The sequence below is a fragment of the Dermacentor variabilis genome, chromosome 2 (assembly GCF_050947875.1).
Source record: "Dermacentor variabilis isolate Ectoservices chromosome 2, ASM5094787v1, whole genome shotgun sequence".
NCBI classification, from domain to species: Eukaryota; Metazoa; Arthropoda; class Arachnida; order Ixodida; family Ixodidae; genus Dermacentor; species Dermacentor variabilis.
In genome coordinates, this window is record NC_134569.1 from 171,571,567 (window position 1) to 171,584,066 (window position 12,500).

At 48.8% G+C, this 12,500-nt stretch overlaps 1 protein-coding gene across 1 annotated transcript in view; it reads left to right on the forward strand.

Moving 5' to 3' along the window:
- Positions 1 to 12,500, forward strand: part of LOC142570552 (transmembrane 9 superfamily member 2-like) — a 44,338-nt gene that overhangs the window by 24,167 nt on the left and 7,671 nt on the right. Inside the window, exons 5-9 of the mRNA XM_075678927.1 lie at positions 2,277 to 2,338; positions 3,398 to 3,455; positions 4,736 to 4,953; positions 6,637 to 6,788; positions 9,155 to 9,266. Of these exons, the coding sequence (XP_075535042.1) occupies positions 2,277 to 2,338; positions 3,398 to 3,455; positions 4,736 to 4,953; positions 6,637 to 6,788; positions 9,155 to 9,266 (602 nt within the window). The remainder of the gene's footprint in view (positions 1 to 2,276; positions 2,339 to 3,397; positions 3,456 to 4,735; positions 4,954 to 6,636; positions 6,789 to 9,154; positions 9,267 to 12,500) is intronic.

Here is a 12,500-nt window from a genome sequence, read left to right on the forward strand (position 1 = left end):
CCGCACAGGGCGAACGGCAGCGGCAATTTCGGCTCGTGCGGTGCACATATACAGATCCGCCGCCACCGATCTGGCTCTCTGATTGCCACCGCACAGGGGTTGCATTGGAGGAGGAGCGAAGAAAGGAATTAAGTTCGAGCCGGCGCTTTGACAACCGGAGACTCGCAGGAAGAGGGGGGAGGGGGGCGGCGTGTACACCCAGCGGCAAACGATGGGGGCAGAAGCGCGCGCAGCAAGCGGACAACACGATAAAGGGAGGAGGGAAGAGATAGCAGCGACTGACTGATGCCGCTGACGCCGATAGTGAGTCAACCCCAGCTGCGGAGTTGGTTTCAGGGACAACGCCGCCGATGCCGACACAAACAATATGATACCCTCGCTTCCGCAGCGCTAAGAACCAGGTCTAGCCGTGGGAAGGTGGTCACGTATTCGTCGACGTGCCGGGGCCTACGTGAAATAACCGGCGCGTCGGCAACTGAAGAGCACCCTATCCGCCACACAAGAACAGGGGGGGGGGGACCCTTTCCTCCTCTTTCTGCATGGCGGCGACGGTGTTCTATGCAGTCACGTTATCTTGACTCTCTAGCGGCGTCAGCGGCATCCAGCGGTATCAGTCGGTCGCTGCTAGCGCTGGGGCGATGAAAGGGGGGCGGAGCTGGTTACGAGGCCGACGACAACGCCGACGACGACGCGAAACCCAGGAAGGGACGCCAAAGAGCTGCGCTCTAAAACGATTTGGCATTACGTTTCACAGCCATCTTAAGTACCGCTGAGCAGCGGACGAGATGTCGCAGCTGCGGGAACGACGCATCACGTGCCGAGCACTGTGGCGTGCAACGGCTGCCTCGCGGAAGCTGTTTGAACCGTAAAAGTGACGCCATGGTCTCCGTGCTTAGACCGCTCGCAGCCGTTCGCGGAGGCCGTGGGGACGCAGTGGAACGCCGTCAACAGGCTGAGCAGGCTTGGCAACCGTAGCACGCCGACTTCCACTAATGCCTTGCCGCTATTGGGTGGTACCACACGAAGCCACGGGAGAGAGAAATGCGCACGTTAAAGCCTCGAAAATTCGAAGTGGAGGGCAACGCTCAGTTTGCTTGTATTTTTCTCTGGCCGATAACTAGGATTTCTGTTCGTCAATTTTTATACTTTCTTGCTCTGTGTTTTCCGAAAAGCTGAGAATTTATCTAGAGCAATTAGGGTGACCCGAAAACGGCTTTGGAGTGCCCCTTTAAACCACTTCCCCGGGTAACTGCAGGGACCTCTTACGCATGACTTTGGCATCTCCGAATGTGCTAAATTAACGGGCTCCATGCGGCTGATTGACCAGCGTTGTTAAAACATGTACTGTGTCATCCGCTCTTAAAGGACGCAGGTGAGTATAGAGCATGTGCGAAATATCTACCGCTGGCGTGTGTACAATCCGGCCGCCAGCTGTGTAGCAGAGGTCTTGTGGTTCGTGGCGCTGTCATTTCTACACACCTGTGCAGTGTACTGACCTATAGCTTCAACCGGAACCTGCAGCTAGAGCTCCGGCAAATGGAGAACCGCATATTAGTTCCTTTGAAGCCTTATTCAAACAGCAGTCACACCTTCCGTCGCGTCACCGTCGCGGCACCGATTTTCGTGTGCTGTCCGAGTCGTTTTCTCCTCGAAAACGTGTCGCCGGCGACGTAGAGCGGTGCTCTAGGTTTCCTCCACCAGCAAGATGACGGTGACTAACCCTGACTAAATGGACCAATGAGAAATAAAGAAGCCGTCGATAAATACAGCCATTTTACAAAGCTGAAGCTGGCAACAGCAGCGGCTGCTGCTTTGTTTACATCTGCGTTCCGCGTGTGGCAGATCGAGTACTGAGCCGTGCGTTTCGGTGTTGCTGAAATGTGCGAAATGAACAGCACCAAAGGGCTGTTCATTCGCACCGAATTGTTCATTTAGTCCGGCTTCGCAGGCTCCTATATGATAACAGAGACTTATGCTGCTGTCGACGTCACCATCACCGTTCACCTATTCGCACACTGCTCCTTAACACCTGCTGTACGTCATTTTCGACGTGACGGTGACGCGACGCAGCGTTTGTTGGCTGTGTGAATGAGGCCTAACAGTGCACTGCGCTGTATACCTTGCTTTCGACGACTTTAATTGCTGTCAATGTCGCTGCAGCGACGGTCGCGCCGTCGCAATGTCTAATCACTAACACAGATCTCGGTTACAGGCGGGGCTTTTCAGCCACGAGCAGCTGCGACATTCTTTTCCTTACGCTCTCTAACCTTGCGCAGTGTTCGCCTGCTTTGGCTTTCTGTCACCGGCTAACCGTGGGGCCCTGATGACTTGCGCCATGGTGAGTGTTTCTCGCTGTAACGAGATGCGTAAGAGAGACTACAAAAAGAAAAACAGCCAGTTGAGTTGCCTTAGTAAATTACACAACAACAGTGACAACAAAAAATGCCATTGTTGCCTTAAGGCAAGGCTTTACAATCACGCACGCGAATGTTGAGGTGACTAGACAGCACAGGTATGCATATCATCGTCACGCTCCCCTATACGTTCATGTAGGCAGCGCCCAGTTGCCCGAACGTCAAAAAAACAAGTCATTTCACGCCACCCGGCCACAAACTTGTTCTTGCGTTTAACCGTGGAACTGTCTGCCCATGTGCTTCCTCTCTCTCATTCCTGCTTGTGTTTGTTGCACTGAAAGCTACCATGGTTTCGCGAACAACTGTAGGACCAGAATGATCTAACGCGGGAGAATACTTAATTTTCATGACGTCACTATCACGTACCATTGCTGAGTCGCCGCCGAGGAAGTCAATAAATATGACTCTGACCTTCATTCTTTCTAGGAATCAACGTCTTATAAAAAAAAAGAGAACCTCGAAAATGAAGCGCTTAGAAGAGTTTATGCTAAACTGATATCTAATTACTGTTTGGTGTATTGACTAAGTCGAAAGGCTATCTGCGCGTTGGTTTCGTTGGTAGCGACATACCGCGTTGTGCTCGGCCAAAGAGCAGAGAACGATGACTACATACGTCGACGGTGTTTTTTTTTTCTTCTGACTACTGACTTGATGCTGTCGGTAGTGACTTGTGCCAACTTTCTTCATGCGCGAATAATTGGTTTCATTAGATTTTTCGACGAGAATCAATTGTGCAGCATAAGCATTCTCACCATGCAGACATAGCTTCACAAGATCCCGACACCAGCGTTAGAGGCTTTGTTATTGGGATTTCGTTGTACGAGTAACACGCTTACACCAAGATGCTATTTGCATTTTCTCCGCGTGTTTACACCGAGGTGATGCTTGTGATGTCGCTCGCACCGATGTGAATTTAAGCAGCTTCGACTGAAAGCTGCGATGCGTCGGCCTGATGCGTGTGAGCAGTGCTTGTTTCGTCGCAGGTGCTGTTCGTGTGCCTAGGGACTCCGGCTGGATACGTATCGGCGGTCATGTACAAGAGTAAGAACAACTTCTACATTTGCAGCGGCAACGCTGAATGCAAATTATTTTCTTTCTAAATGCCGTGTGCCAACTAGCCCTACAGGAAACGCTCTTAAAGTACAAATTGTAAGGCCTAATATCGCTTCTGTCACAGTTATAAAAAGTGCCAGCCGTGAACAGTTCTTCACGAGATTTTTTTCGCGTCTTATGTGACAAATTTACGTGTTGAAAGCGTATATAGATGTTACAGAAAATCTTCGAGGGAAATCTCTTGAGTGGAGACATCGGCAGTCGGATTTTAAAGCTGCTTCGCCTTAGTGACCTTATTTACATTTAGTTTGTGCTGCGCTAGAGGGTTGGCCTGGCCTCCACATTAGTCTGGCTTCCAAAATCAATCAGTTGTGGCTCCAGATCTCGAAGGCCGTCATTGGCACCACAGTTATCATTCTCCGCACAACCAGATAGCGCAACCATATTATTATAATATTCTTTCGCTTTTGGTCCTACCCGAGGCGCTGCTTGAACCTCATTCGGTCATAGGAATTTTGCCGTTAACCATTAATGTATAATCGATTTCCTGCCGCTATGCCAACCATTTCGCCGCCAACGGGACGCCGTACATGGCCTTTTAGACCTGAAGCGACCACCGTACCATCGGCCGACGCCATCCTTGGCCTCTCGTCCACGGCCTCCGATGATCTCGCTATGATTACTACAGGCCACCGCTGCCCTGTCAAAACGGCTTCAAAACATCACGTTACCGAAGCCTTCGCGCTTTGTGCGTTGTATTCGCCCTTCTACCCTGGAATTTCTAGAACCTCTAGGATCGTTCTCTTTGTTTACAGACTGATAGTATTTCCCCGCGTTACCTGACGAAGTCCAAAGATGTCATTTGCTGAAAGTCGATCCCATGATGCCTCCAAGGCGTGACACTGATACGGCGGTTGAGCGTTCTGGTGAGGATGGTGTTCGTCACTGCTTTTTGGTGGCCACACAGTGTCTATGATTGCCGATTCACACGCATGCCCCCGCGCCGAGAAGAGCCAATCGAAGACGTCACTCACCAAGTGTACGAACAACTCATGCTTCGCGAAAACTGGAGAGGATTCGAAGGTGCTGAAGAGAAGTGCAGGCACTCGTTTGAGCTAAATTGCAGGTTCCCCGACGCGCTTATGAGAAAAAATAATAATATTTGGCTCAGTCATTCACGAAATCGTTGCCTAAAGATTAGAGTTAGCGAGCTGAAAAAGTTTTGCAGGGCCGCTTTATGTTGACGGTGTTGCCTTCATCTGTCGCAGCATTCGGCGAGTATCGGTGGAGGCTGAACATGTTGCTGACGGCGCTGGTGTGTCCCGGCGTCGTGTTCTCCGTGTTCTTCGTGCTGAACCTTCTGCTCTGGGCCAAGGAGAGCTCTGCCGCCATCCCCTTCACGACCCTGATCGCGCTACTCGCGCTGTGGTTTGGCATCTCGCTGCCGCTCTGCTTCGTGGGCGGCTACTTCGGCTTCAAGCGCAAGGTGGGCGCTTTCAGGGTTTCTGGCCCATTTCTTACGTTACAGGCTCTTGGGACCCAAGACGGCTAGAGGGATCATGACCGCTTTTCAATTAAGTTAATATTGCCGACTAGTTATTTACAAACGGGAAAAATATATTGTTTTATTTATTTGTAGTTATCTCGGAGATGTCAAGATCAAGAATGGGGACATTACGTGAGGACTAGTGTCCCGATCACATACTCGGTAATTCCAAGAAAAAAATTTTCGCCTGATGTTACTAGTAATTGAAGCTTGAAAAGTAGTGCAGATCCATCGGAAGAAACGCACTAGCTGATGAGATTAAAAAAAGAATTATGCGGTTTTATATGCCAAAATCAACACCTGATTATGAGGCACGCCGTAGTGGTGAACTCTGGAAATTATGACCACCTGGGGTTCTTTAACGTGCGTCTAAATCTAAGTACACAAGTGTTTTATCACTTCGTACTCATCGAAATGTGGCCGCCGTGGCCGGGATCACAAGATCTGAGCTGGTCAATACATATAACTGTGCTGAAATAGTCTGAAAATTTCAGACAGTTTTGAAAAACAGGTCTTGTTTTCTCAAACAAAGAGAGGTAGAAAGAGAGAGAGTATTATTACTGCTGCTGCAAGCCCATGCTCCTTTTGGCTGTGATTCTTTTTTGAGCGTTTTTCACACCAAGTTGGCATTGAAGACCGCGAGAGGCTGACTGTCTGTCGCCAAGCCACTCAAATAGATTCTTAAAATAAATTGTGGGATTTTACGTGCCAAAGCCACTTTCTGATTATGAGGCACGCCGTAGCGGGGGACTCCGGAGATTTGGACCACCTGGGGTTCTTTAACGTGCACCTAAATCTAAGTACGCGGTTGTTTTCGCATTTCGTTCCAATCGAAATGCGGCCGTCGTGGCATGGATTCGATCCCGCGACCTCGGGCTCAGCAGCCCAACGCCATAGCCACTGAGCAACCACGTCGGATTAAATAGATTCTTACCATTGCAAATTGAATATAAGCAGCCGATACAGCTGGGACTACGCCCCTGCCTGTAGTGGCTGCTTATTTTTCATTTGTTGCTAGACCAAAGCGTATAAAGCAAAAACTTGTTTTGACAAGAAATGCAGAGAAATAGCTAGTCCCTCTTTACCTAACCAGTTATTGTTGAGAAAACAGTAAAATAAATAAATAAATAAATAAATAAATAAATAAATAAATAAATAAATAAATAAATAAACTTTAGTTTCTGATGCCAGTTCTCTTGAATAAACACTGCACAAGTAAATCCAGTGCATGCTTAGATAACAAGTATCCAATTTAAGTACCACTTTGTAAATGCACAAGGCGCTTTGATCGTGTGGTCATAACAAAAGTTAGCGTACATATTTCGCAGTTTATGTGCAAATTTTTCCTATTGCCATTGTTTTATTATTAGTATATTTATCTTCATTCATTTACGATTTAAACTGCCATCTCGTGCTTGATAGCACGTTGTCGTGCCATGCTTATGTAGGGGGCCGCAGGTACACTCAAGCTACAACTTCTTTTCGCCCGCTGTCACTTTCCCCTTTATAAGAAGTGGAATAAGGTTTCATTGATGGATTGAATAATTGGTTCATTCATTCATACAGGCATGCCTTCTATTTATTTCGTGTATGCGCGCTTATCGCTTGCTTGCACCTCGCCAGGCTATCGAGTATCCCGTGCGGACAAACCAGATCCCGAGGCAGATTCCGGCGCGCAGCCTTTTCACGGATCCCTTTCCGGCCATCTTTATGGGCGGCGTCCTGCCCTTTGGCTGCATCTTCATCCAGCTCTTCTTCATCCTCAACTCTATCTGGTAAGTGCGTGACCCTCGCTGTCGTGAGCGTGGCTTTAAAACGGCGGCCTTGGACCTTGTGGAAGAGTACTTGCGAGACGTGGCTGGCAATATTGTCGTCCGCGGACGAGCACTGCGGCTGCACAACGAGGTCAACTGCGACCGAATTTCACTTCGGCTTAACCGAATATGAATGAGTAGTACATAGTAATAACGCAACCTTATGAAAGCTGTAGGGCTGGTTACTATGAGAGTTTCCCATTGGACAGCCTTTAAGTATAGCACACGAGCTGACGAAGCGGTCGCCTCGTGGTTAGCGGTTACGACGCAAATCCCACACTACGACCTTCAAAGTTTTCAGCAGGCTACGGGTGATGGCTGCCCACAGAGTTTCTGGCAAAACTTACTCGAGGAAACTCGTGGGGCGAGTGTAGAAAAATGCAAGCTCACCCTTCGTGGGAATGGCTTAAAGCGGCACTTGGCAGATTAACTATTTTAAACAAAATATTGTGTACAAATGCAACAAGCCGCTGTGAATACTCATGTGCGCAGGAGCCTTGCTTTTGAAAGACACTATGGGGGCAAATAGATAACCTCTGAAGATCGCTTCAAGCCACAAGCACGAATGTGAAATAGATCCAAGTACCAAGCATCATTCCTATGGTAGCTAAAGCGTGGCATCACCATAGTTGCCTCTAATAATTTTTTTACGAAACTAAATATGGTTGGAATCGTCCCTTTGTTTACGGATTACACTGTTTCTTTCGTATTACTGTAATGGAACTTGTTGGAACCAATGGAGCGCTCTTATTCGTCCCGTTTAAGTCGTTATGGCTTCATTGGTGTGTTTCACTTACTAAAACGAATCAGCAACTAGGCCAGTTAGCGAATAAGTTATTAGAATTAAGCTTATAGAGGCAGTCTTCTGGGGCCAATTAACATGTGTGCAGGAAGTCGAAAGCCAAAATGCGGATCATCTGCGACAACGGCAGAAGCGAAAAGAGCAGGCTATTGCTGCAGTTGGAATGGTCGTTGCAGATGGCGCGACGGCTTTGTCAAATAACGTGGCAACGAAGCGTATCGAGCGTTACACCGAAAAGAACACCCATGTGTAGCATACACAACCAAAAAAAAAAATTTGACTCGCCATCCCGGTCAGCAAAGCTGTTGAAACGACCACTACAACTGCTGAACGGGGTATGCAATGCTCTATTGATTTAGAGTAATGGTAATAATGAGAGCAATGATAATATTGACGGCACGGCGCCACCCATAGCGGGGCTGAAATAAGACTGAAATCAGTTGCTAGGCTGCTTATTTTATACGCGAAAGGCTAGGGACGCAAGCTGGCGTCGCCGCGGCAGCTTGCGCAGCAGTAATCTCTACGGGGAAACGTATGCGTGGAGCGCTACGTGCTTCGCATTGTTATCAGGTGTGCCCTATCATCAATTATATGGTTCAGATGATTATTTTGTGCTTGTTCTTTGATGAAACTTCGTTGAAACTGTTGAAAATGCTGTTGAGTTTCCAGTGTGCGCGATTCCAAAGAATGTATGCACTGTTCGCTTCATTTGCTGACTGCTTCAAGCCTCTGTCTTACGGGGGCATGTACCCCTGCTCCTGGCCCTGCACTGTCACCGGAATCGGCCCACATTTTAGCTGACGGACGCGGTCACGAGAAATGCCGACCAACTAAAGGCTAACAGCTTCGCCGAAAAAAAAGATACAGTTCCCTGAGTGACAGAGCATGTTCCATTACGTAACTTCTGAATATTCGTGGCCGTGATAGAAGTGGAACGTAAGTTTTATTTCCAAATCTAAATATTCGAGCCCGGCTTCTTTTTAGTTGCCGCATTTCTGCTTCAGTTCCACGTTTAATGCTTCAGCTTTATATTTGATCGCACACAGATGACGATGTGAAGTATTCGAGAACCATTCTAATTTTAGAATGGCGACTATTTGACTCTGACGCCGAGTGAAATGGGACGATATCCGACTCGTTGTTGCAATGCTTCGAATAGTCGCGCGCACCTTCCGCGCTGCCCTGCAACAGCGAGAAGTAACCTTCATCGCTACTTTACAACACAACCATATATCTCGTTGAACAAAGGGGCCGTGTCGCTAGTATGTAACCACTGCACGTTTCGATCCGATGTCCGATGCGTTGGCCACGACGTAATTGGTCTTCTTTGTTTTTTTTTTCGAATGGAGGTCACCGCAAATTTTCGCGTGTTTGGGACACGTCAATAACCGGCCTAGTTGACGCAACCGGAGTGCCGATGCGTTTGTCTCTTGTGCTAGCAGCGGTTCGTTGCATTCCAGTTGTTGACCACGTGTGTTCTCCATCATCTCTTGTATATGTACACACACGACTCATGCCTCTCTAGGTCCAGCCAGATGTACTATATGTTCGGCCTTCTTTTCCTGGTATTCATCATCCTCATCATCACCTGTTCCGAGACCACGGTGCTGCTCTGCTACTTCCACCTCTGCAATGAGGTAAGTCACTAGTAGTGTTCGCTCTCAAGGACACATATACCGGACACTGAAGACGTACTGGCACACGCACGTTTAGAAGTGCGGAAACTCTACCACACGTTTGTGCGCACTTGAAAAGGATCACATTTGGTAAGTATATGATGGTCGGGGAAGCACTTGTATTCAAACTTGAGGCATTTGATTTAGATACTAAAGTCGCCCCACAGTGCTGGACCAATTGGCGTTTATCGCAACGTTTTAACACAGGACAAAATTTGCTGGCGTCGTGTATAGCGACAAGGCTATGAATGGTTGTACTGCTTGTAAAACAAGATTACAAAAGAATGCAGGTCCAACGCACATCTTTGAATCTGTGTGCAGGGAAGCTTTCGGGAAGCGGGTAAATTAAACGTTTATTATGAACGTACGTGCGATACGCACAACTGTATTTATTGTCTTCCTATGCAATTTGTGTAATCTTATACAATGTACTGCCCTTCCATTTGCGGTGGGAGTGACACATTCGGCATTACGAACATGTAATTTATGAACACAGTTTAACATACTATTCCTCTTTAGGTTACTTTAGGTTATTGTCAAACGGGCAGAAATTTAGTGCGACTGCTATGCCATAGTTACTAGCGCGAACAAAGCAAACGGAAAAAATTTGGGACAGGAAAGGGCGCTAGACTTCAACTGACAGAATTTTATTCGGATAACTAAGAGGAGGTTTGGACTCTAAGTACTGGTGCCGAATGCGTAAGCATACCGTACATCTCTGGCACTCGGGGAGAACGCCGAGACGCGCTCGCCGAGTCAACACGGATCCACATCTGCTCCTCGAAGTTTTCACCCTATCAACGGAACCTTCTTCGATAGGACTCCAAACTTGTGCTAGGAAGACGTCTCAAGGTACCCACCTTCCGGTGAGACGAACTTTTCATCGTTTCTGTGCAATTAATGGAAGAACTTGGCCGGCCTAGCCGGCCGCCGGCCACTAAGCCTAGTGCTTGGCTGGACGCCACCTCGACACCACCGACGCCACGCGCGTTCGTGGGCTTCTGAAGCATAGAAATCGAGCAAGCAGCGGCGTCCGCTTCAACACTCCGCCACTGGCGCACCGTAGGGACAACGCCGCGCCAGCAACAAGCCACCACTGTGATTGTTAAATTCACGGCATGCTTGAACCTTGCAGCAATCGACGTCGGTACCCTCGGCAACGCTATCCGCTCGGCGGCAGGACTCAACACAGTGGAACGCAGTGACACATACTTCAAAATCCGCACCACACAAAACCTGGTGGCCGTTGACACCTACCGTCGATCTGCTGCCGACAAGCTCGCGGAACTAAAGAGCATCACTATCAACGATGCAGCTTACGAGACAAACACCTACGTGGCCGCTGATCCTATGAACGCAGGCGGCGTCATACATGGAATACCCACCTCGGTCTCCGACGGAGAGCTGCAGAGTATTGTGGAAGTAGAACAAGCGAAACTCCTGACAATCCGCCGAATAGGCACGTCCAACACCGTGATGGTGACGGTGGAAGGCCCACGTTTACCCAGATTTGCCCTTATTAATCGCGTTGTCCAGCGCCTCTACCCATTTCGACACAGAAGTTCGCTGTGCTCGCACTGCTTCACGCTCGGTCACGCCACCGACGTATGCCCAAATCGTTCGACGTATTGCATGTGCCATCAATGCAGTAGAACATTTCCCAGTGCGCAAAGCATACCTGCCCATGAGTGCTTCCCATACTGCCATAATTGCGGCGGTGAACATTCGCCGACGTCGAAAGACTGACTGCCCAGCAAGAAAAGAAGCGGACTGCGCGGCGCGTTCGCGGGCATCCAAGCACCGTCACCGACGGATACGCAACACGAAGCCCTTCCAGTATACATCAGATTTCCCTGAATTCTCACAGGGGACACACCGTCCCCGTCAACAGGACACAAGAGTCACCATAAGTGACAAGACCCCAGACACCTCCATAGCTACTTCCAACCGGTTTTCCGTGCTTCGCCAGACGAGTCGCAGCCGGAGTCGTAGCCGCAGCCGCAGCCGCGGCCGCAACCGCAGCCGACGTCGCAAAGCCAACCAAACCATCACAAAAAATCTCCAAATGGAAGCCCGCCGTCTAAGGCCGCCAAGCGATCTACCACTCCGGAGCCGAAACGTCCCAGAAATGACAAGAGCCAGTCAGCCTCTGATAACGGTGAGCCAGTCCGTCCAAACCTACCTACTAATTTCTCACAATCCTCACCTAACACTTCACAGTCAACCCGTTCTATTTTACGGACTCCAGTTCTTCATTACTCGTACTCTCAAGCTCTGCAGCGCCCTATGACACCATCTACAACACCATCGCACATGCCGGACCAAACAAGCATGCAGCGCCTTGAACAAGCGGTCCAGGTTTTTACGGCTAAAGTAGACAGCCTCGCGAATGAGGTTGCAGTGATTCGCACGATACAGGCTGAAATGCAATATCTAAAGCAAGAAATTGCACGCACTGATGTCGTCGTTCAACAGCTTGTAGCTAACGCGCAAATATTCGCGCGTGCACAGACATCCACGCAGTCCAAGGTCGATGAGCCCTCCGGCTCGGCAAATCTGTAATATGGCAGGCCCTAATCGACCTCTAGTAATATGGCAATGGAATTGCAGGAGTCTTCGAAGGAAGAATGCTCTCTTACAACAATTCATCTGCAGAGAAGCGCAGAAACCAGATATTCTCTTAATTCAAGAAGCTTGCGGACTTATATCATTACCGGGATATGAACACTTTACCCAAGGAAGTGTTACTAAACGAGACAAAAGAGCTCCACAGGGTGTGACCGTTCCCATTACCACTGTAACATACGTGGCCAAACATATTCCAGCTATACAAATCGATAGTGATTCCATAAACAATTCGACTCAGGAGCACGTTACTGTCCAATGCCGCTTCGGCAGCCGTGACGTTCTAATTATCAATGCATACTGGGTCCCAAGGCTCGACTGTCCTTCTTCTCTGAAATGGTTGGACGTGTACACAAAGCTACATAAGGACAAAGACATCATTGTAGCTGGGGATTTCAATACACATAACATATCATGGGGCTACCAGCGCACAACTAAAGCAGGGCAGCGCCTCGAAAGAAAAATGCAAGATAACAAGTTTACGTCTCTTAATGACACAGCCGACCCCACGCGCCAAGGAAACAGTGTCGAACGTGACTTTAACCCCGACTTAGCTGGTACCGCGGAATC